This window comes from Anolis sagrei, chromosome 5 (assembly GCF_037176765.1).
Source record: "Anolis sagrei isolate rAnoSag1 chromosome 5, rAnoSag1.mat, whole genome shotgun sequence".
Taxonomy (NCBI): domain Eukaryota; kingdom Metazoa; phylum Chordata; class Lepidosauria; order Squamata; family Dactyloidae; genus Anolis; species Anolis sagrei.
This window is the reverse complement of record NC_090025.1, coordinates 173,581,851-173,605,796: the sequence shown is the minus strand read 5'-3', so window position 1 is coordinate 173,605,796 and position 23,946 is coordinate 173,581,851. Positions and strand designations below refer to the sequence as shown.

The 23,946-nt window shown below is 44.5% G+C and overlaps 2 protein-coding genes across 2 annotated transcripts in view; both read right to left on the bottom strand.

Moving 5' to 3' along the window:
* The window catches only part of TMEM178B (transmembrane protein 178B), a 377,870-nt gene extending 365,267 nt beyond the window's left edge, over positions 1-12,603 (bottom strand). The window contains exon 1 of the mRNA XM_060776829.2: positions 9,272-12,603. Within this exon, the coding sequence (XP_060632812.1) occupies positions 9,272-9,653 (382 nt within the window). The 5' untranslated portion in view covers positions 9,654-12,603. The remainder of the gene's footprint in view (positions 1-9,271) is intronic.
* The window catches only part of ADCK2 (aarF domain containing kinase 2), a 200,710-nt gene that overhangs the window by 37,729 nt on the left and 139,035 nt on the right, over positions 1-23,946 (bottom strand). The window lies entirely within an intron of this gene.

The window sequence follows — 23,946 nt, the reverse complement described above, 5'->3', positions numbered from 1 at the left end:
TTCAATGTGTTCTATGGCTTCACTTGTCACCAAAGCTGCACTGCACTTTATAGTTGAATCATCATGCATCCAATGAATCTAATTCCCTAATAAATATGCTGATTTATAACATGTCACAAAAATCTGTTGTACTGATATCCTGCTTGTGGGCTTTTTCCCAGCATCTGGGTGATCACTACTCATCTAGAATGCTAAACTATATTTTCCTTTAGTTGTATCCAAAATGAATCTTGCTCTATTTTAGAACAATAGCCCATGTTCTCTATCTTTAAAAACATGTCAATATGCTTGTCTGTCAAAATGATAGATTACTACTATTTCTAATTTGGTCCTTCTTATATCTTATTAATTTGTTTCACCATTATAGAACTCAAGACTGCTTACACCACTGATAGTCAACATTGTAACCAACCAATATTTCAAACTATGCTCTGTAAGACACAGACAACATGACCAGTGCTAAGGGATTTTCTGTGATCCAAAACAATAGGGAAACACTGTATTGCCCATTCAGTTTATTGTGTCAGAAACCAAACAAAAGGATATCCAAAACAACAAACCAAGAACTCAAGATCAAGACATTTCAAACATCAACAATTTAGAAGATCAAATGGTAAAATGTCTTTGCTCGCCACCTCAAGCTTTACAGTCTTCTCTTACACCCTGACTAAATTCCAGAAACATGCCGGCAATCAAATGAAGGAAGAAGTCTGTGATCAAGGGCTCTTCATCATAGAAGATGGAGCAAGAGCACCCCCTGTGGTCAGAATTGAGCACAACCTCCAGGACACCAAAAATGGGGGAAATGCCAACATGTACCTCTATCTGTTCTCTGTTCTGTCTGTTTAACAGCACTGAATGTTTGCCGTGTATGTGTTCTGTCATCTCCCCTGAGTCCCCTTCGGGGTGAGAAGGCCAGAATATAAATGCTGTAAATAAATAAATATATCAATATAACTGGAATATCAAATGTTATAAAAGAGAGCATCTCAGGTTGGTCTTAAAGTGCAGCTCATATAAGACCAAACAGTACTCTTGATATCTTGGTCCAAAACCAAAGGTGGAATTCATATGCCTTCTATATATTATCATCTCCAGTTGGTCTTAATGAGCAACTCATATGGGAACAAACACTTCTCTTGATATCTTGGTCTTAAACCAGAGGTAGGAGTCATGTGGCTTTTCATATATTATTAGACTGCAAGATATAGCAGCCATACCTAAAACAGTGCTGGAGAGCCCTAGAACCTGTAGTTACCTATTCTCTGGAAGGTTGCATGATACTCATCCCTATCTTAAATAACTTAGGTTTTTAATTGTATAAATAACTGAATCCTTGCTAACATAAATACTCACAGAATGTGATAAAACTGTTAGAAAAGAGGAATCATGTGCACCAATAACCAGCTCGAAGATCTATCTCCTGCATTCTAGACCAGATGAAGTTCCTGGAGTGTTTTCAAGAGCTATATAGCATATATTGGAGCAGAAGGAAAAATATGGCACCCCAGAAGTTACTGGACATCAATTCTCTTCAGTCCTGGCCAGTAAAAGCCATTATGACAACCAAAATAAAGCTTGGGCATAGAGTGACCTAAACTCAAACTGCCCATCTGCCATTTGAGCTAAATCCAATGTTAGCCCCACTGGCAGTAAACTCATTGTGACCAACAAGATTTATGCAGGTACTGGTGACTAGCAAGCACCATTAATTTCAATTTGTATAGAATTTATTTATTTATTTATGTATTTACAATATTTATAGCCTGCCTTTCTCAGCCATACGGTGACTCAAGGCGGGGTACATATTGGCACAATTCAATGTCAGGCATTCATAAAAGTGCCATTAAAAACAATCAACATTACAATATAAAACATAAATAAAAACCATTAAAGCAGATAATCATCAGTGTCATCTTGCTAAAAAAAATTTATCCAGTAACATCTTCTGACCATTCCATGTTAATCATTCATAGTTCCATGTTATCTATTCCATGTTATCTATTTTGCATTCTCAAAAGCTTGCTCAAAGAGCTAGGTCTTTACTTTTTTTCAGAAAGTCAGGAGGGAGGGGGCCAATCTAATATCTCGGGGGAGGGAATTCCATAGCCGGAGGGCCCACCACTGTGAATCAGAGAATCACAGAGTTGGAAGAGACCACCTGCAATGAAAGTGGAATATGCAATGATTTCGGTTCCATTCTTCATCTTGGACATTTTACCTTCACCTTGCACAGCAAATTTTCTAAGAGAATTGCTTGCCCAAAGTCAACCAATGAACTCTACTTTCAAGCAGGGATTTTAACAATGACTTCATAGAACAGTGGTTCTCAACCTGTGGCTCCCCAGATGTTTCAACTCCCAGAAATCCTAACAGCTTGTAAACTGGCTGGGATTTCTGGGAGTTGTAGGCCAAACACCAGGGGATCCACAGGTTGAGAACCACTGTCATATAATCATAAAATCATAGAGTTGGAAGAGACCTCGTGGGCCATCCAGTCCAAACCCCTGCCATATACTTCCCATACACAAGTCCGCCAATCTGAGCACTGAACTCCCTATGCAGCCTTGGACATACTACTGTCTCATAACCTTAGTTCTCTATCTGTTAAAATCTAATTATCGGGTCGAACACAGAATGACAGTAAATAAAATAAAAAGAGCAATGTGCTTGTCAAACTGAAAGTATTGTGTAAATGATAAGTAACAGTCATGAGACAACAAAAGATTATTCAAATTGGATTCTAGAAGGGAAGAAACAGGCTGTTTCACATTTTCTGTTTGTTATATCAGGCTGGATTTTTGATACAGAATTTTGTTTTGTTTTGCACTTCATCCTATCCTCAGGCAAGTAATCATGATTCTATAATCTCATCTTCATGATAACCATGCCTGTACTGTTTCCATTTTGCTAATGGCTTGGTGAAACTGAGGTTTGGGAGTTGTCTCAAATCTACCCAATAATTTGCTTCCTGAGCCAAGCTGCAAGTTGGCCTTACACACTAGAATACAATACGTTTTTTGATTTTTATAACAGGAATAAAAGTGCCAGTGGCTATTTCCACCCACATGCAGTAGAGACTTTAGTTACACACTTCATAGAGCAGCATTTCTCAACCTGGGGATTGGAACCCCTTGGGGGGTTGCGAGGGGGTGTCAGAAGGGTCACACTTCTGTGTGAGAAGTTTTGCCCAGTTCTATCGTTGGTGGGGTTCAAAGAGCTCTCTGATTATATGTGAACTATAAATCGCAGCAACTACAACTCCCAAATGTCATAATCTATTTTCCCCAAACTTCACTGGTGTTCACATTTGGGCATATTGAGTATTCATGCCAAGTTGGTCCAAGTCCAGGCATGTAGCCAGTGGGGGGGGGGGGGCTCGGGGGGCTTCAGCCCCCCCCCCCCGAAATTTTCATGGTGGTTCGCAAAAAGGCCTTATTGGTGCATTATTTAAACTGTTATGTTTATTCATATCATGATCTGATCACCATACTCAATATATCCCATATGCATGGGGATATTGGGGTAACGATACAAAAGGTTTGCTAGGCTAGACCCTCTTTCACTCAGACTCAGCCCCCCCCCCGAAACTCACCCCCCCCCGAAACCCCCCCCTGAAAAAAATTCAGCCCCCCCCCCCCCCCGAAACGAAATCCTGGCTACGGGCCTGTCCAAGTCCATCATTGTTTGAGTCCACAGTGCTCTTTGGATGTAGGTGAACTACAACTCCAAAACCTAAGGTCAATCCCCACCAAACCAAACCAGTATTTTCTATTGGTTATGGGGGTTCTGTGTGCCAAGTTTGGTTCAATTCCATCATTGGTGGAGTTCAGAATGCTCTTAGATTGTAAGTGAATTATAAATCCGAGCAACTACAATTCCCAAATGACAAAATCAATCCCCTCTCCAACCCCGCCAGTATTCAAATGTGGGTGTATCGGGTATTTGTATAAAATTTGGTCCAGTGAATGAAAATACATCCTGCATATCAGCTATTCACATTACAATTCATAACAGTAGCAACATTATAGTTATGAAGTAGCAATACAAATAATTTTATGGTTGGGGGTCACCACAACATGAGGAACTGTATTAAGGGGACATGGCATTAGGAAGGTTGAGAACCACTGTGACAGAGGGAAAAGGTCCATCCAGGATGGACTCCCATTGTTCCTTTCAGTACCATGTTAATAAACCCTGACCTGGAAGAAACCTTGTTTCCCAGCTGAGCCTGCCAATCAAGATGCCAACCATGATGACAGCTTTTGATCAGGGACAGTTGCCCATTACCAAATGGAACCGAGCCAGGAATGCATTTGATGAAGTCACCAAGCAGCCACTAGCCTGAAATGCCTCCAGGCTATTAAACCTAAGATTGCATTTGAACTCAGAACAAAGAGATGACAAGCTTCCACTCGGATGCCGAGCTTTTTTATTTTACAGGGTGTTTTGTGTCTCACTGCTGACCTTTGAAATCACTGCATAAAGCAAAGGGAGCCAAGTTATATATTTATTTATGCAAATTTACTTTGAATTTACACAGAAGACAAAACATTAGAAATGAAGACCTTGGCTAAATGAGTGGTGCAGTTCCTTAACATTTCAAACATAAACGCTTGGTAAAAGAGAATTTAAACAAGCCTATTCTCTGTGTCCAAAAAATAAAACCTTGCAAGGAGATGCCTTTAATGCACCTCAAGAACAATTGGAAGAGATTGTTTTGCTACACGACAATACAATCATGTGGGCAGGAATCATGCAGAGACCTTTTGCTTTTACCTTACACATCTTGTGAATACATACACATCCCCCAGATCAATATTCCACATCTGCTAATTCCTTTTTGTGTTCTCTGATACAGGCGTATTGACCATCATTGGTAGCCAAATGCTTGGAGTGGGGGAGGAGATAATAATATATTGGTGTTTGAGGCCAAGAGATGTGTGTTGTGAGGAGAAAAGAGGAAAAATGAATCCATTCTAGAGCTTTCTGACTGCTTCCATTCAACAATAACGTTGACAATTGCAGTTCAAGGATCCATTTGTAAATAACCTGTAACCACCGAAGCGCCTCTCTTGCACTCACTCACTCATTCACTCTCATTTCTCTTTGTTTCCTTTCTGCTGGATGCTAATAGAAGCCTATTAGTTTAATTCAGAAGTAATCTAGCTTCCTGGTGTAAGATTAGCGATGACCACAAAATTAGCCGGATTCAGCTAATCAGGGTCCAATTCCAAATGCTTGGCTCTGTGCCTTCGCTCTGCCGTTCGTGCATTAAGGCAGGATTCTGGATGTCACTGTGATGTGTGCAGCCTCGTGGAAACAACAAGACACAAATTAAAAGATTGGTTTGATGGCCTTACAAATCCCTTCCCTACAAGTCTGTAGCTCAACCGAATGTCCTCATTCTTGGACTGAGCATTTCAGAGCACTGTCACCAACCATCTTTCCCTGCACAAGGATAATGCCAAAAGCATTACTCAAGTGGATAAGATTGTGGACATCACAACCCGAAGCAAGAAAGCCATGCTTTGAGTAGACTGAGACTGAGATGCTGCAATGGATCCAATTTTTCTGCCTTGGGGACGCTCCATGGACTACAAATAAAAACCCTGCAAGTCCTGGCTTTGAAAAAAATGAGTATATTTGGTCATAAAAAAGTGTTGGGAGTATAAAATCAACTGCTGTTCCTAGAGGCTTCTAGAAGAGACAAAATACACATACTATTATCTTTGGCCGGGAAAGGGATTGGCTGAGGGCTGGAAAATAGATGTGGGGATCCATAGGGCAGTATTTTGCCCACCTGTTGGGTAGACACTGGCATCAGATGTTTTGATATCTTCTCATCCTCTATTTGCCTGTGAGAATAAACTGTATTGAATGCAACAGACTCAATACAATTGGCCTTCTGTATCCATGGACTCTGTATCCATGGATTCAACCATGCGTGGCTTGAAAATATTTTTGAAATATTGAGATAGTAAGGTAGATAAGGAGTTAGTGCAGGCATGGGCCAACTTGAGCCCTCCCGATGTTTTGGACTTCAACTCCCACCATTCCTAACAGCCTCAGGCCCTTTCCTTTTCCCCCTCAGTCCTGAGACTGTTAGGAATGGTAGGAGTTGAAGTCCAAAACATCTGGAGGGCTCAAGTTGGCCCATGCCTGAGTTACAGGGATGAGGATAATATTTTCATTGTCTTTAAGGTGGGAGGTAGGAAGTCAAGTTTAACTTTTTATGTTACGTTATGATTGTTGTTTCCAAGTGGAAGAGGGCAGGGAAAGTTATTTTTAATGGCTGCATGGAGCACCGTTACCTTCCCGCCAGAGCAGTACCTATTTATCTACTCACATTTGCATGTTTTCAAACTGCTAGATTGGCAGAAGCTGGAGCTAACATTAGGAGCTCACCCCAGTCCCCAGATTCGAACTGCCAACCTTTCGGTCAGCAAGTTCAGCAGCTCAATGGTTTAACCGGCTGCGCCATTGGGGGCTCCCTACTAATACTATACCCCATACTATATCATGTCTAAACTCTGTATTGACTTGATATTAGTAATGAAAGAGTAAGTAAAAGCAAATTAAGGCATTTGAGACCAACTTAACTGAAGGTATCCCAATTTTTGTGTATTCTAAATATATTTTTTATTTAATGTATTTTTTTCAGTTAATTTGCCTGTTGCTTAAGAGTTCTGACTACTTGAGTTCCAGTTAACTGAGAGTCTAAAAAAATAATTATGTGTGTGGATAAAAATACAGTGTGACCCAAAAGTCACCATAGGTAGGGAAACTGCAGTTGAATGTACCCTTTATTGACAAAATATAATATGAAAATATAGTACAATATATATGAAGATTTGGGGAACAATGTGTTGTCAAAGGCTTTCATGGCCAGAATCACTGGGTTGCTGTGAGTTTTCCGGGCTGTATATTTAAGAAGCATTCTCTCCTGACTTTTTGCCCACATCTATGGCAGGCATCCTCAGAGGTTGTGAGGTGTGATGGAAACTAGGCAAGTCAGGTTTATATATTTCTGGAATAATGTCCAGGGTGGGAAAAAAGAACTGTTGTCTGTTTGAGGCAAGTGTGACTTTGCAATTGGCCACCTTGGTTAGCATTTAATGGCCTTACAGCTTCAAAGTCTGGCTGATTGCTGCCTGTGGGAGTCCTTTGTTGGGAGGTGATTAGCTGGCCCTGGTTGATTCTTGTCTGGAATTCCCCTGCCTTATTAGAATTGTTCTTTATTTACTGTCCTGATTTGATTCTTGCCTGTATTTCCCCTGCTTTTTTGAGAGTTATTCTTTATTTTAGAGTCTTTAAATCCTAGTAGCCAGATTATGTTCATTTTCATGGTTTCCTCCTTCCTTTCTGTTGAAATTGTCCACATGCTAGTGTCTTTCAATGGCTTTTCTGTGTCATCTGAGATGGTAGTTGGGGGACACCTTCTATATTTATATCCTGTGTTTATTTACCATTTCTCTCACCCCATATATTTACTGCTTTTATATAACTGTGTTTATATACCCCTTTTCTCACCCCTGGGGGGAATCAAAGCAGTTTCCAACTATATATTATCATGATTTTTGTGTGTGTGTGTCAGGAGCAACTTGAGAAACTACAAGTTGCTTCTGGTGTGAGAGAATTAGCCATCTGCAAGAACATTGCCCAGGGACACCCGGATGTTTTGGATGTTTTTGATGTTTTTCCATCCTTGTGGGAGGTTTCTCTCATGTCCCCACATCGGGAGCTGGAGCTGACAGAGGGAGCTCTTCCATGCTCTCCCCAGATTCGAACTTCAGACCTGTCGGTCTACAGTCCTGCCAACACAAGGGTTTAACCCAACTGCGCTATTTTCCATATGGGGAAAATGTGTTTTGAATTTAATGGATTGTGGGAGGCCTCCATGGCCAGAATCACTGGATTGCTGTAGGTTTTTTGGGCTACATGGCCATGTTCTAGAAGCATTCTCTCCTGACATTTTGCCTGCATCTATGGCAGGCATCCTTAGAGGTTGTGAGGTCTGTTGGAAACTAGGCAAGTGGGGTTTATATATCTGTAGAATGTCCAGGGTGGGAGAAAGAACTCTTGTCTGTTGGAGGTTGGTGTGAATGTTTCAATTGGCCACCCTGATTAGCATTTAATGGCCTTGCAGTTTCAAGGTCTGACTGCTTCCTGCCTGGGAAATCCTTTGATGGGAGGAGCTGGCCCTGATTGTTTCTTGTTTGAATCCCCTTGTTTTTGAGTGTTGTTCTTTATTGTCCTGATTTTAGAGTGTTTTTTTAAATACTGGAATCCAGATTTTGTTCATTTTCATGGAGCAGCTGCAAGGCTATACACTGCTAATCAAGGTGATCAATCGTTGTTCTTTATTTAATAAGAACCTCACAACCTCTGAGGATGCCTGAGGAGCACAATTCAAGGTGCTGGTTTTGACCTACAAAACCCTATACGGTTCTGGTCCAGCGTACCTGTCTGAACGCATCTCCCTCTATGTCCCACCCTGGAGTTTGAGATCATCTGGGGAGGCCCTGCTCTCGAACCCACCGCTATCACAAGTGAGGTTGGTGGGGACGGGGAGCAGGGCCTTCTCAGTGGTGGCCCCTCACCTGTGGAATTCACTCCTGGGGGAAATTAGGTCATCAACATCCCTCCTCTCCTTCAGGGGGAAATTAAAGATATGGTTGTGGGACCAGGCCTTTGGGCAATCTGACAACTAGATAAGGACAATCAGATGACTAGGACTGACAGGACTGACAAAGTGGAATTGGAAATTGGACTATGAGACGGCGAACGCTGAGGTGTAATTGGTTTGTATTGGTTTTATTGTTGTAATGCAGGAACTGTTTGTTGACTGTTAATTGCTGCTATATTGTTTTATACTACTGTTATGTGATGCCGGCATCGAATTGTGCCTTTGTAAGCCGCCCTGAGTCCCCTCCGGGGTGAGAAGAGCGAGGTAGAAGTAACCGAAATAAATAAATAAATGCCTGCCATAGGTGCAGGTGAAACGTCAGGAGAGAATGCTTCTAGAACATGGCCGTACAGCCCGAAAAACCTACAGCAACCCAGTGTTTTTGAATTCCTCAAAAGGTAAAGCTAGATGTTGCCATTTGATATAAGGGGTGGCATTTTACCCAGCCGTGGAATACAAGGAGACTTGATTGTTGGGGGGGGGGGGGGGGTTGAAGATGATGGCAATGTACCCCAAGTGCCATCATCCCTTTGGTGGGGGAGAGAGAGAGAGCTGAGTGCTGGCCTGCCCGCCAGAGCCTACCTTTGGCGATGAGCTCCTCCAGGTCCTGGTCAAAGCCGAGGCGGTGGCACTTCCTCCAGAGGCCCATGTTGGTGGAGTTGTACTGCCGGTTGCACTCGTCCACGGCGCTGAGGGCGAAGAGCTGCCTCCGGTTGCGGGCCAGGAGCAGCTTGCCTTCCCAGCGGTCCAGCTTGGGCCGGCTGGCCCGGAGCGGGAGGTTGTTGTTGGAGTTGTAGATGAAGCCCGGGTCGTTCCTGCGGGTGGTGAGGCTCTTGCAGCGCTCGCGGTGCTTGCGGGCGTCCGTCTCGTACCAGTGGTCCGAGCAGACCGCCACGGCCAGCATGCCCAGGGCGCACAGGGCCAGCGCCAGCCCCGCGTACAGGAGCAGCCTGCCCGCAGCCATGGCTTAGGGCCGCCCCAGGGGCATAATACTCTTCCCAGAAGGGCAGGAGAAGAGGAAGGAAGGAAGGAAGGCAGGAAGGGAGAGCGGTGCTTCCGAGCGGGAGCCCAGCCAGGCCCACGCAGGGCGGCGAGGAGAGCCCAAACCCTCAGCAGCGGGAGAGGCGCCTCTCCTTCTTCCGCCTGGCCATTGGGAACCCCCCGGAACTGACTTCCTTCCTTCCCAAAAGCAGCCAAACACAAACAAGGAGCAGTAGCAGCAGCGAGGGATGCTTCTGACTTCCTTCTTTCCTTCCTGCCTTCCCCAAAGCAGCCAAACACAAACAAGGACGCCTGGCTGTAGCAGCCTCGTCTTCCTCCAGAAAGAGAGCCTTCTTCCTCCTCTTCTTCCTCCTCTTCTCCTTCCTCCTCTTCTCAAAAGCAACCAAACACAAACAAGGAGCAGCAACAGCAGCGAGGAATGCTTCTGGCTTCCTTCTTTCCTTCCTTCCTTCCTAAAAACAGCCAAACACAAACAGGGAGCAGGGAAACTTCCGCCTGGCTGTAGCAGCCTCTTCTTCCTCCAGAAGCAGAGCCTTCTTCCTCCTCTTCTTCCTCTTCCTCTTCTCAGAAGCAGCCAAACACAAACAAGGAGCAGCAGCAGCGAGGGATGCTTCCGACTTCCTTCTTTCCTTCCTTTCTTCCTTCCTAAAAGCAGCCAAACACAAACAAGGAGCAGGGAGGCTTCCGCCTGGCTGTAGCAGCCTCTTCCTCCTCCAGAAAGAGAGCCTTCTTCCTCCTCTTCTTCTTCCTCCTCTTCTCAGAAGCAGCCAAACACAAACAAGGAGGAGCAGTACTAGCGAGGGATGCTTCAGACTTCCTTCTTTCCTTCCTTTCTTCCCAAAAGCAGCCGAACACAAACAAGGAGCAGGGATGCTTCCGAGCAAGGAGCGCCTGGCTGTAGCAGCCTTCCTCCTCCTCCTCCTCCTCCTCCTCCTCCTCCTCCTCCTCCTCTTCCTCCTCTTCTCAGCTCTCCCTCAAAAGCCCGAAGAGCCCTCCCGCCGCTTTGCAGCAAAGCCCCGGCATCGCGCCTCAATCCCCAGCAAGGAAAACACGGCCTTGCCCTCCTCTGGGCTTTTCCCCTTCGCAGATGCAGATGGAGCCGGAGAGAGAGGAAGGAAAGAAAGAAGGAAGGAAGGAAAGGCGAGAGGCCCCCGACTCCCACCCGGGACCTTCTCGCGCGGGGAGCCCTTCTTCCTTCCCGCTCTGCTTCTGCCTCCTTCTCTTCCTCGCTTGCTTCCCCCACTCGGGGTCTATGTTTATGTCTCCAGGCGGAAGCCTAGACGAGGAAAGGCTTCCCGAGCGTTGGTGTTGAAGTCCCACGTTGGAGGAGAGCAGGCGGAAATGGGGCAGGGAGGGAAGGAGGGAGGGAGGGGCCAAAGGGATCAATACAGCCCCGCGTCCGAAAGGCCAGGAAGGGGCTCCTCAGTCAATTGCCGGCCGGCGGGCTGCGGCTTCTCCTCCTCCTCCCCGATCCCATCCGTTTCCTCCTCGCCTTAGACTTAATTCTATATATATTTCTATATAGAAAGGGATGTATTTTTCCCCTCCAGTCCGTTTCCACAGCCCAGGAGAGCTCTGAAGTCAGGCCTGGTCCACCTTCTTCCAAGACTGCGCTGAGGTCTGTCTCCTATTAGCCTTTGATTTATTTACATGTAGAGAGAGATAGATATATAGACGGATGGATGGATGGATAGATCTATTTCCCTCCAGTCCTTTTTCCCGACCTGCTCCGAGATGTGTCTCCTCTTGGCCTTTGATTTATCTACACGTAGAGATAGGTAGATATATAGACAGATAGATGGATCAATTTCCCTCCAGTCCGTTTTCCTGACTTGCTCCTCTTGTCCTTTGATTTATTTACATGTAGATAGATTGGAGCACAGAGGGTTAAACCCTTGAGCTGCTGAACTTGTTGACCAAACAGTCGCAGGTTCAAATCCGAAAAGCGGGGTGAGCTCCCGCTGTTAGCCCCAGCTCCTGTCAACCTCGCCGTTCAAAAACGTGAGTAGATCAATAGGTGCCGCTCCTGCGGGAAGGGAACGGCGCTCCATGCAGTCGTGCCGGCCACATGACCTTGGAGGCGTCTACGGACAACGCCGGCTTCTTCGGCTTCGAAATGAGAGATGAGCACCAACCCCCTATCTAAAAACCTTTAGATAGATTAGTTAGATCTATTTCCCGACCCAAAGTCCAAGCCTGTTCCGAAGTCTGTCTCCTCTTGGCCTTTATTTATTTACATGTATTTTTTTTTCCCTCTCCAGGCCGTTTTCCTCTTCCTCGGAGCCGTCGGAGCTGAAACCAGGCCTGTTTTGGAGCCGAAGTCTTCCTCTTCCTCCTCTTCGCCTTTGCTTTATTTACCTCTCTCTCCCTCCTTGCGCCGTTTTCCTCCTCCTCCGAGCCGAGTTCTCCCGCCGACCACAGCCGGATTGGAGCCGCTTGGGTCTCCCTTCCTCCGCCTCTTCTCTCTCTCTCTCTCTCCTTCCTCCTTTCTCCCCCGGCTCTGAAGGAAATAAACTCACCCACGTCGCGGCGGAAGGAAGAAGGGAAGGCGAGCTCCCCGAAAAGGGAGGCTTGGGGATGGCATTGCCCTGCCCTCTTCTCTCTCTCTCTCTCTCTCTCTCCCTTTCTCTCTTTGTGGGTTGAGTCCCCGGCTCCTTGGAAATCAACCACCTCCCCAACTGGGGGTGACTCCGGTTCCTTCCTTCTTTCCCTCCGCCTGCGGGATCCGGCCTTCCTCAAACCGAAGCCGAGCCAGGCGGGGAAGCGGAGACGGAGCCCAAAGGCAGTGATGTCACCCGGGCAACGTGAGCCCCATCCCTGATGCTTCCCTCGCCTCCTTAAAGATAAACCGCACTCCTTCCTCCAGATCAGAGCAGCTTGGCACCACTTGCTATGCCATCGCCGGAGCTGTCCTTTCAGAACAGTGGCTCCCAACCTTCCTCATGCCCTGACCCTTTCATACAGTTCCTCATGTTGTGGTGACCACCCCCCCCCCCACCATAACATTATTTTCCCTACTACTTCACAACTGTAATTTTGCTACTGTTATGAATTTTAAGGTAAACAAGTTGTTGTAGGTTTTTTCGGGCTATATGGCCATGTTCTAGAGGCATTCTCTCCTGACGTTTCGCCTGCATCTATGGCAAGCATCCATGAAAATGAACAAAATCTGGCTACCAGTATTTTAAAAAACTCTAAAGTTACAACAGCAAAGCCACAGAGAGGAAACAAACAAGGACATCTAATCACCTCTCAATAAAAGATTGTCCCAGGCACTGCCAGGCCATCAAATGCTAATCAAGGTGGTCAGTTGAATCATTTATACCTAGCTCCAACAGACAAGAGTTCTTTGTCCCACCCTGGTCATTCCACAGATATATAAAGCCTTTTTCCTAGTTCCAACAGACTTCACCACCTTGCCATAGATGCAGGCGAAACGTCAGGAGAGAATGCCTCTAGAACGTGGCCCTATAGCCCGAAAAAACCTACAACAACCCAGTGATTCCGGCCATGAAAGCCTTCGACAATACATTAATGTAAATATCTGATATGCAAAATAGAATCACAGAGTTGGAAGAGACCTCATGGGCCATCCAGTCCAACCCCCTGCCAAGAAGCAGGAAAATCGCATTCAAAGCACCCCTTACAGATGGCCATCCAGCCTTTGTTTCAAAGCCTCCAAATAAGGACCCTCAATCACAATCCAGGGCAGAGAGTTCCACTGCTGAACAGCTCTCACAGTCAGGAAGTTCTTCCTCATGTTCTGATGGAATCCCCTTTCTTGTAGTTTTGAAGCCATTGTTCCCTGTCCTAGTCTCCAGGGCAGCAGAAAACAAGCTTGCTCCCTCCTCCCTATGACTTGATGGCCATGTATAAAGATGCGAGGAGAAGTCATAGGGAGGAGGGGGCAAGCTTGTTTTCTGCTGCCCTGGAGACTAGGACACAATAGAGCAATGGCTTAAAACTACAGGAAAGGAGATTCCACCTGAACATTAGGAAGAACTTCTTGACTGTCAGAGCTGTTCAGCAATGGAACTCTCTGCCCCAGAGTGTGTTGGACACTCCTACTTTGGAGGCTTTTAAGCAGAGGCTGGATGGCCATCTGTCAGTGGGTGCTTTGAATGCGATTTTCCTGCTTCTTGGCCCATGAGGTCTCTTCCAACTCTATTCTATGATCTGGGCGTTGTAATTGCTGGGATTTATAGTTCACCTACAATCAAAGAGCGTTCTGAGCTCCATCAATGATAGAATCGGGCCAAACTTCCCACACAGAACCCACATGACCAACAGAAAATACTGTGTTTTCTAATGGTCTTTGGCGACCCCTTTGACACCCCCTTGCAACTCCTCCCCCCCCCCAGGCCCCAACCCCCAGGCTGAGAAATGCTGTTTTAGAACAAGGGTCCTCAAATGCTTTAAACCCACTGTTGTAGGTGGGTGGACTATAATTTGGGGAAAAACATACATGAATTCCTATGCACACTGCACAAATCTTATTTGTAGTGCAAAAAGAACATGAAAGAACAATACAATAGTTCGAATAAAGCACAGTTTTAACCAACATAAACTTACCAATATGTCAATGGGAAGTGTGGGCCTGCTTTTGCCTGATAAGTTAATTAGAATTCTTGTTGTTATATGCCTTCAAGTCATTTCCAAGGCAAACCTAGGTCTAAAGTTTAAGGCAGGATCAAGTCCTTTCAGACTGAAGGCAACCCAAAGTCTAAAGTTTAGGGCATGGAGCTGGTAAAGCACCTTGGAAGGCCATATCTGGCCTCCTCTGCTAAAGAGGGCTGGCGCATCACCAAACTACAACTCTCAGGATTTCATAGGATTGAGACATGGTGTCAAAGTGCATTAATTCTACAGTGTAGACCAGGCATGGGCAAACTTCAGCCTTCCAAGTGTTTTGGACTTCAACTCCATTGTGGGAGATGAAATCCAAAACACTTGGAGGGCTGAAGTTTGCCCATGCCTGGTGTAGATGCATCTAATGGGAGGAGTGGGGAGAAATAAAAGCCATGCATTGATTATGCATTGTGGAAACCGTGGAGCAAAAGGAAATGGCACACTCTCTGGTATAATGTCTCCATACATGGGTTCAGAAGCACATTTTGACAACATGCTTCCAAAGTCTGCAAATCACTGAAGGCTTCAAAGTTCTTTTCAGAAATTGTTAACTTATGTAAAAGAGCGAGACCATGGCATAACAGCAGGTTGAACTGCTAAGCTGCAGAACTTGCTGACCGGAAGGTTGGCGGTTCGAATCTGCAGAACGAGGTGTGCCCCAGCTTCTGCCAACCTAACAGTTCAAAAACATGCAAATGTGAGTAGATCAATTGGTACCGCTTCGGTGGGAAGGTAATGGCACTCCATGCAGTCATGCTGGCCACATGATCTAGGTGGTGTCTATGGATAATGCTGGCTCTTTGGCTTAGAAATGGAGATGAGCACCACCACCACCACCACACCCCAGAGTCGGACTTGAGTAGACTTAATGTCAAGGAGAAACCTTTCCCTTTAGAGCCTTGTGGCATTGACAGGGAAATGTTTTTGTGGACTACATTCCATTTCATCAGATGCATCTCCCCTCTGTCTTTGTATGCAGAAACAGACCAACACTGCTATCTCCTTGCAATGTGTCAGATTATGGTATATGTTGTTGGTGCACACTCACAAGGCATGATATTGCATCCAGAGCTGTCTCTCTGGCTGAGTCATCATGAGCATGTCCTCATTTCCCCAGTTTACAAGAAAAGGAGGGAATTACTGTAGTTGCTTACCACTCATAGCATTCCCATGCAAATCAACAAGGTTCCCCAGGCAGCAATCAGCCAAGCTTTGAAGCTGCAAGACCATAAAATGCTAATCAAGGTGGCCAATTGCAACATTCACACCTGCCTCAGACAGACATGTGTTCTTTCTCCTACCCTGGACATTTTACAGAAATATAAACCCAACTTTCCTAGTTTCCAACAGACCTCCCAACCTCTGAGGATGCCTGCATAGATGTGGGAGAAGCGTCAGGAGAGAATGTTTCTGAAACATGGCCATACAGCCTAGAACACTCTCAGCAACCCAGTGATTCCACCCTCAAAAGCCTTCGACAACACAAGGATTTTAAATTCCTGTGGATAGGAATATTGCTACAAGCACCATTAACATTACAAGTCCCTAAACATTTTCCAGAAATATGTGTAGATAAAAGTGGTTGTTGATCATCCTACCATTTAATAAAATATCTTTATATCTAAACCCTGCTCCTCGCAACATCTGCCTAGAAACAACTGGGTAATATACCTCGGGAGAGTCAGTGTAGTGTCATAGTTTGAGTGTTGGACTATAACTCTGGAGATCAGGGTTCAAATACGTACTTGGCCATGGAAATCCATTGGGTGTCCTTGGGCATGTCACACTCTCTCAGCCTCAGAGGAAAGCCGAGGCAACTTCTCCTCTGGACAAATCTTATCAAGAAAACCCTATGATAGATTCACCATAAGTCAGAAAATGATTTGAAAGCACAACCACAACATTATGTCCCAAGAGAATGCAGGGCTTGCTCTGAGGTTATGAGAATATACCCACTAGATGAAACTAGTAAACTTTTCAGCTACATAGCTTGAATAATGCCTGCTTGCTTTGCATATATTGAAATTAATCCTAGAGGGGGTATTCAAGAAATTCAGCACATTTCTCAGCAAATTCTGCTAAACGAGATTGCCTCTTCACCGAGCAGTATCTATCCTTCCAAAGAGGAATTGGCACCCTGGGAAAAGTTCCTTAATCTAACAGTAGCCGATATTGAGGGATTATGGGAGTGGCAATCAAATAATAGTCCATGTTGTCTGGTCCTGCAATACGCAATCATTCATTATTCTGCTCCAGCAGATTCCAGGATCGAGAAGTGTGGCTGTAATAAGCAGCATGCCCAGAGAATGCAGGACAGCTTGACTTGTGGTTGCTAAGCCACCAAATGCTCTCTGCAGCCACTTCAGGTTTTATGGATGCTTAGCAACTAAAGGGATGTTTTGCCCCATTTTTAGACACGTCCGATAAAGCGGCTGTCTTGAAAAGTGGTAAACCACTGCTATTACAGTGTATGGGAGAACAAAGGAATCTTTAGACACCCTGATGGTTTCATCTATAGCTGTCATCAGCCTGACAGAGCATGGCCAGATTTAAAGAATTCAAAGAATCACAGGACCATCTCGTTCATCCCTGTCAACGTAGGAATTCACGGCTAAAGCATCCCATTGAACCATTTCTTAAAATCCTTTTAACAAAGAAAAATCTACAGTGTAGAAGTAATGCAGTTTGACATCACTTCAACTCCTATGGTTCAGTCCCATGGAATCATTGGGATTTTAATGTTGAGGTTAATGATAATGATATATGCACTTATTTTTATGCTTATTTATATTTATGTAATTTGTGTTTCATGCAATGTGATGATTATTGTTTTATACGTCGGGTTGAGAGGTTGATGTTTATCTGTATTATGTATGATGTCATAATCATCATAACATGGGAGCTATAGTTTGGTGAGGCACTTGCGATCTTAGGCAGAAAAGACTAAACACCTTCTGAAATTTTAACTCTCCGGATTCCATAGCACTGAGCCATAGTCATTAGACTGGTGTCAAACTGCATTCATTCTACAATGTGGATGCACTCCATGATCCACCAAGACAGTCTACTGTCTTGGTTGCAACTGTGTGCTGAATCAAAGTGCACATAATTTCTCTCTATTGTTTATGCTGGCTAGGACTGATAGTAGTTGCAGTCTTACAACCTTGGGTTGTAAGACTGCAACTCCTATCAACCTTGGGTTTTTGTTTTGTTTTGTTTTTTCATGTTGAGAAACTGCAAGTTGCTTCTGGTGTGAGAGAATTGGCTGTCTGCTAGGACATTGCCCAGGGGCTGCCCAGATATTTTGATGTTTTACCATCCTTGTGGGAGGCTTCTCTCGTATTCCCACATGAGGAGCTGGAGCTGACAGAAGGAGCTCATCCACACTCTCCCTGGATTCAATCCTCAAACCTGTCAGTCTTCAGTCCTGCCAGCACATGGGTTTAACCCATTGTGATACTGGGGGCTCCAACCTCGTGATTCTGCAGAAAACGAGCATGCTCCATCTGTAGCAGGACAGACTTTCAAATATAACTTGCTTAGCTCAGTATCCTCAGACATTAGGCTCTCCTGATGAGGGGTGATGGCTGTCATGCCAGTGGGCAGCTGTATTGGAACTAAAATTAAAGGGATTTGCTATGGTACTGACCCTATTTCGTGGTAAGTTTCAGAACACTGGATAGTTCCTTAAACGTGTAGATCTCTGGTTGTTAATTAATCCTGGTTTGCTCCTCTACCCTGCTTTCCAATTGGTCCTTGGCTACATCTATACTGTAGAAATAAGACAGTTTGAAACCACTTTAAATGCTATGGAACCCTAGGAGTTGGCATTTTACAAAGTCTTTGGCCTCCTTAGCCAATAACTACCAACCCTGTTGTTCTATAACTTTGACCCAGGGCAATTAAAGTGATGCCAAAGTGCATTCATTAGACAGCATAGATCAAACATGGGCAAAGTTTGGCCCTCCAGGTGTTTTGGACCCCTCAGCCACTTAAGTTGGTGTAGATGCACTCCTTCACTTCTCACTGACTGTAGTCCTGACAGCTGTCTTTATTGTCAGACAGGCCCAAGACATTTTGCTGTGGCAGGAAACGGGGCCTCCCAATTCACTCAAGTCTGAGTACACCCAAGCCAGGGAAATTATTTTGTCACAAGGAAGAGAAAACAATTCATCTGTGTCCTGGGGAGTAAAGATATTACAATAGCAGATAACTGTGTATGTGTTTTAATGACATCTCAACTCAGCTTCTTGAAGCAGCTGGCTTAGTCATCAAGCCAGCCCTCCTTCACCTTCTGGAGTGATAGGTGCCTGGCAACCTGCTTCTCAGACTCTCAGATTCACAGTCCAACCTTAGCAACAACAGCAGGGCAACCTTAATGTTCTTTCCTCATTGCCACAGAATCACAATTTTAGTATTTTTCCTAGTCAGGGGACATTTCAAAATGTGGACAACGTTGAGCATGAACAACTCTGTACACAGAGACAAATTTGGCATGCTTTATAAATCCCTCTGAGCCATAGAAGTTCAGCAGGTGAAGCTTTCTCGGTCTCTACTTCCTTGCAAGGCTAATAAGTGATATCTGATGAATTAATGCAGCTCCTATTGCTATTATATAAAAAAGATTAATCTAAAATGAGAGTAGTGAAGAAAGCCTCCCTTGAAAGCCTATGTTTATGTATAATGTCAGAAGTAAATTTAGGGTACATTTATAATGTATTTAAAAACATAAAGTTAAAAACTTGACAGTGTACTAAATGTCCTTTGACCAGAAGCTGGATACTTGGAGTGCCTCTGGTGTCACTGTAGAAGCTCCTCCATTGTGTATGTGGCAGAGCTCAGGCTGCATTGTAGTAAGTGGTCTGTGGTTTGCTCTTCTCTACACCTGTATGTTGTGGACTCAATTTTGTAGCCCCATTTCTTAAGATTGGTTCTGCACCTTGTAGTGCAGGAGCACAGTCTGTTCAGTGCCTTCCAAGCCACCCAGTTTTTTGTGTGTCCAAGGGAGGTCTCTCATCGGCGATGGGTTGAGGTTCTGGGTTTTAGCCTGCCACTTTTGGACTCTTGCTTACTGAAGTGTTCCTGCAAATGCCTCTGTAGATCTCAGAAAGCTATTTCTTGATCTAAGGCATTAGCATGCTGGCTATTATCTGAACAGAGGATGGGCCAGAGATGTCAATGCCTTGGTACTTTCATTTCAGGCTGCTACTTCCCAGCGAATATCAGGTGATGTGATGTCAACTAAACCAGGGGTCCTCAAATTTTTTAACCAGAGGGCCAGGTTACAGTCTCTCAAACTTATAATACGGAGGGCCGTATTATAATTTGAAAAAAAAAAGAATGAATTCCTATGTGCACTGAACATACCTTATTTGTAGTGCAAAAAAAAATACTTAAAAACAAATCCAAAATTTAAAATGAAGAACAATTTTAACAAATATAAACTTATTAGTATTTCAAAGGGAAGTGTGGGCCTGCTTTTGGCTGATGAGATAGGATTGTTGTTGTTGTTGTTGTTGTTGTGTGCTTTCAAGTCGTTTCAGACTTAGATTGACCCTGAACGAGGGCTGGGTAAATGACCTTGGAGGGCCGTATTCAGCCCCCAGGCCTTAGTTTGAGGACCCTGAACTAAACAATATAATTTCTCCAGTGGAGTGTTGTATAGACATCCAGTGATAATGCAGCATTTCTCATTAAGGGCCACATCCACTGAAATCCACATCCACTGAAATCCACATCCACATCTAGATTATAAGAAGTGAACACCTGTAAGCTTTCAAATTCAAGTGGAATATCCCTTCTCCAAAATAGATGGGGTCACAAGTGTTTGGGATTTTGAATTATTTTTTAAAAATGGAAATATACCTGTATTTATGTGTAGGAATATAACATAATATTTTGGGGTGCATGTACACTGTAGAGTTAATGCTGCTTGACACCACTTTAATTGCTATGGCTCCATGCTATGGAATCATGGGAGTTGTCACTTAGTAAAGTACCAGCATTCTTTGTCAGAGAAGGCTAAAGATCTTGTGAAACTACAACTCCCAGGATCCCATTGCACTGAGCCATAGCTATTAAAGTGATTTCAAACTGCATTAACTTTAAAGTGAAGAAGAAGAAGAGTATTATTATTTTCTCTGCACAAGGAGAACTATAAGATCCCAGATAAGGGATGTTCAGTCTGTATGATCCCCTTCTCTTCTGGCCAGGAAGCATTCCCACGTTCTCCCTGCTTGCTTTGTTCCCACAAACAGGTGGTAAAAGGGAAAGAAATGTGTAAAACGGAAGGTTCCCCTGACTTCTGGATTCCTTTGCTAGACAACGTGAGGAGTCCCTGCCTTATTATTACATTTCCGGAGGAGTAGCTCAACGAGTCTATCGTCGCAGAGCTTGCAAACGCTTCATTCGCCAGAAGCAAAGAAAGACTCCACGCTCAAACCCGACAAAGGCGGCTGGATCCATTCTCCTCCTCCAGATCCAGGTTTTTGTTCCGACCCGCACTGAGGCCTTTGCCCCCCTCCCTCCTCCCAAGTGGGAGGGGCCAGGTGCCTTTCCTTTGTGACGTCATGCCGAGGCATGTGGCCAAGAGATGCGGAGGGACCTGTGGTTTTGGTCCCTCTCTAGCAGAATTCCCTTCCCAAAGGCAACCTTTCCCCCTTCTCGTCGCATCTATCTCTTTCCCAGGAAAGAAATGCAGTGAGTTTCAACCCCTGGGGGTGCATATGCACTGCAGAATTAATGCAGCTTGGCACCACTTGAACTGCCCTGGCTCAATGCTATGGAATCTTAGGATTTATGGTATAATGAGGCTCCAGACCCCTTTGGCAGAGAAAACACTGTAAAACTACACATTCCACGATTCCATAGTATTGAGCCATGGCAGTGCAAGTGGTGTCAAGCTGCACTGATTCTTTTGTTGTTCATTCGTTCAGTCGTCTCCGACTCTTCGTGACCTCATGGACCAGCCCACGCCAGAGCTCCCTGTCGGCCGTCACCACCCCCAGCTCCTTCAAGGTCAGTCCAGTCACTTCAAGGATGCCATCCATCCATCTTGCCCTTGGTCGGCCCCTCTTCCTTTTATCTTCCACTTTCCCCAGCATAATTGTCTTCTCCAGGCTTTGCTGTCTCCTCATGATGTGGCCAAAGTACTTCAACTTTGTCTCTAGTATCCTTCCCTCCAGTGAGCATCTGGGCTTTATTTCCTGGAGTATGGACTGGTTGGATCTTCTCGCAGTCCAAGGCACTCTCAGAACTTTCCTCCAACACCACAGCTCAAAAGCATCGATCTTCCTTCGCTCAGCCTTCCCTAAGGTCCAGCTCTCACATCCCTAGGTTACTACAGGGAATACCATGGCTTTGACTTTGCAGATCTTTGTTGCCAGTGTGATGTCTCTACTCTTTACTATTTTATCGAGATTGGACAAGCGTCTTCTGATTTCCTGGCCACAGTCTGCATCTGCAGTAATCTTTGCACCTAGAAATACAAAGTCTGTCACGGCCTCCACATTTTCTCCCTCTGTTTTCCAGTTGTCAATCATACTTGTTGCCATAATCTTGGGGTTTTTTTATGTTTAGCTGCAACCCAGCTTTTGCGCTTTCTTCTTTCACCTTGATTAGAAGGCTCCTCAGCTCCTCCTCGCTTTCGGCCATTATTTTCTGATGGCACTGATTCTACTGTGTATTAATTTTGCTTCTTGGAAGGTATGCCTTCCAGGAAGCATTAAAAAACATAGCTCTGTCCATGGTCCTGAAATATCTGGTTTTTACTATCCTTTATTACAGTGGTACTCAAACCTCCTAATGCCACGAACCCTCATGTTGTGGTGACCCCCAACCATAAAATTATTTTCGTTGCTCCTTCACAACTGTCATTTTTCTACTGTTATGAATCATAATGTAAATATCCAATATGCCGGATGTATACATCCTGCATATCAGATATTTACATTACAATTCATAACTAACAAAATTCACTGGACCAAATTTGGCACAAATACTCAATACACCCAAATTTGAATGCTGGTGGGGTTGGGAGGGGGATTGATTTTGTCATTTGGGATTTGTAGTTTCTGGGATTTATAGTTCACCTACAATCAAAGAGCATTTTAAACCTACAATCAAAGAGCATTCTAAGCATTCTAAACAAGATTGAATCGATCTTGGCACACAGAACTCCCCTGACAAACAGAAAGGTTTGGTGGGCACTGACCTTGAGTTTTGGAGTTGTAGTTCACCTACATCCAGAGAGCACTGTGCACTCAAACAATGATGGATCTGGACCAAACTTGGCATAGGTACTCAATATGCCCAAATATGAACACTGATGGAGTTTGGGGGAAAATAGACTTTGACATTTGGGAGACGTTGTTGCTGGGATTTATAGTTCACCAGCAATCAAAGAGCATTCTGAACCCCACCAATGATAGAACTGAGCCAGACTTCCAACACAGAACCCCCATGAATAACAGAAAATACTCTGTTTTCTTGTGGTCTTTGGTGACCCCTCTAACACACACTCTCTCACACACACACCCCAGGGTCCTGACCCACCGGTTGAGAAACACTGTTCTACAGTATATTAATTCCTGGAAGGTATGCCTTCCCCAATTGAAAAACATAGTTCTGTCCATGGTCCTGAAATATCTGTCTTTTACCATCCTTTATTAGTTTTTCCCCCTCAGACTCAAATGCCCTAAAACAGGGCGTTTTGGACTTCAACTCCCAGAATTCCTGATCATTGGACAAGCTGGCTAGGGCTTCTGGGAATTGGAGCCACAAGTGTGACACCTCTGAATATGCTAGTATGCAAGTAAATATCAGCCTGCCAGGTCCCTAAGATCTTCTGGGGAGGCCCTACTCTCTATCCCGCCAGCTTCACAGGTGCGGCTGGCGGGAACGAGAGACAGGGCCTTTTCTGTGGTGGCCCCTTGGCTTTGGAACACCCTCCCTATTGAGATAAGGTCAGCCCCCTCGCTGATGGCGTTTCGGAAAAAACTAAAGACATGGATGTTTGAACAAGCATTCGGATAATCCGACAAAACGAATCTTGACGATTAAGGATTGGTAATTCAGACGATGAAATTTGGATTGTGATTCCAGTTACGAGATGCACTTGGATTGTTATTGGTGGCCCAATAATTTTGTATTTTATATGTGTTTTTATGTTTTTTAAATTGAATATTGTTGTTTTTAGATGTTGTAAACCGCAATGAGTCGCCGACTTAGGCTGAGATATTAGCGGTATACAAGTGTAATAATAAATAAATAAATAAATAAATAAATAAATTTGACACCTCTGTCTTACATGCACCCGATCTCTTCTGGTCTTGCAAAATAAGCAGGGTCAGCCCTGGTTAATACTGTTGGGCAAGTGGGCTTATTAACAATACCCTCCCCATAAATGCACAGCAGAGTAACTTATTAGCAATAGCCAAAAGTAATTAAAAAAAACAGTAGCAAAAAGTGATAAAAAGAACAAAAACACAGAGACCAATGATATCTCTTCTTTTGGAGGCTTTTCTTTGTAGCAAAATAATATGATTGCACTCTTTACAAAAATAAGGTTTTCATAACACAAACAAAGTTCTTTATACTTCTTTCTTTGTTTCTTTGCTCGCTGAGCT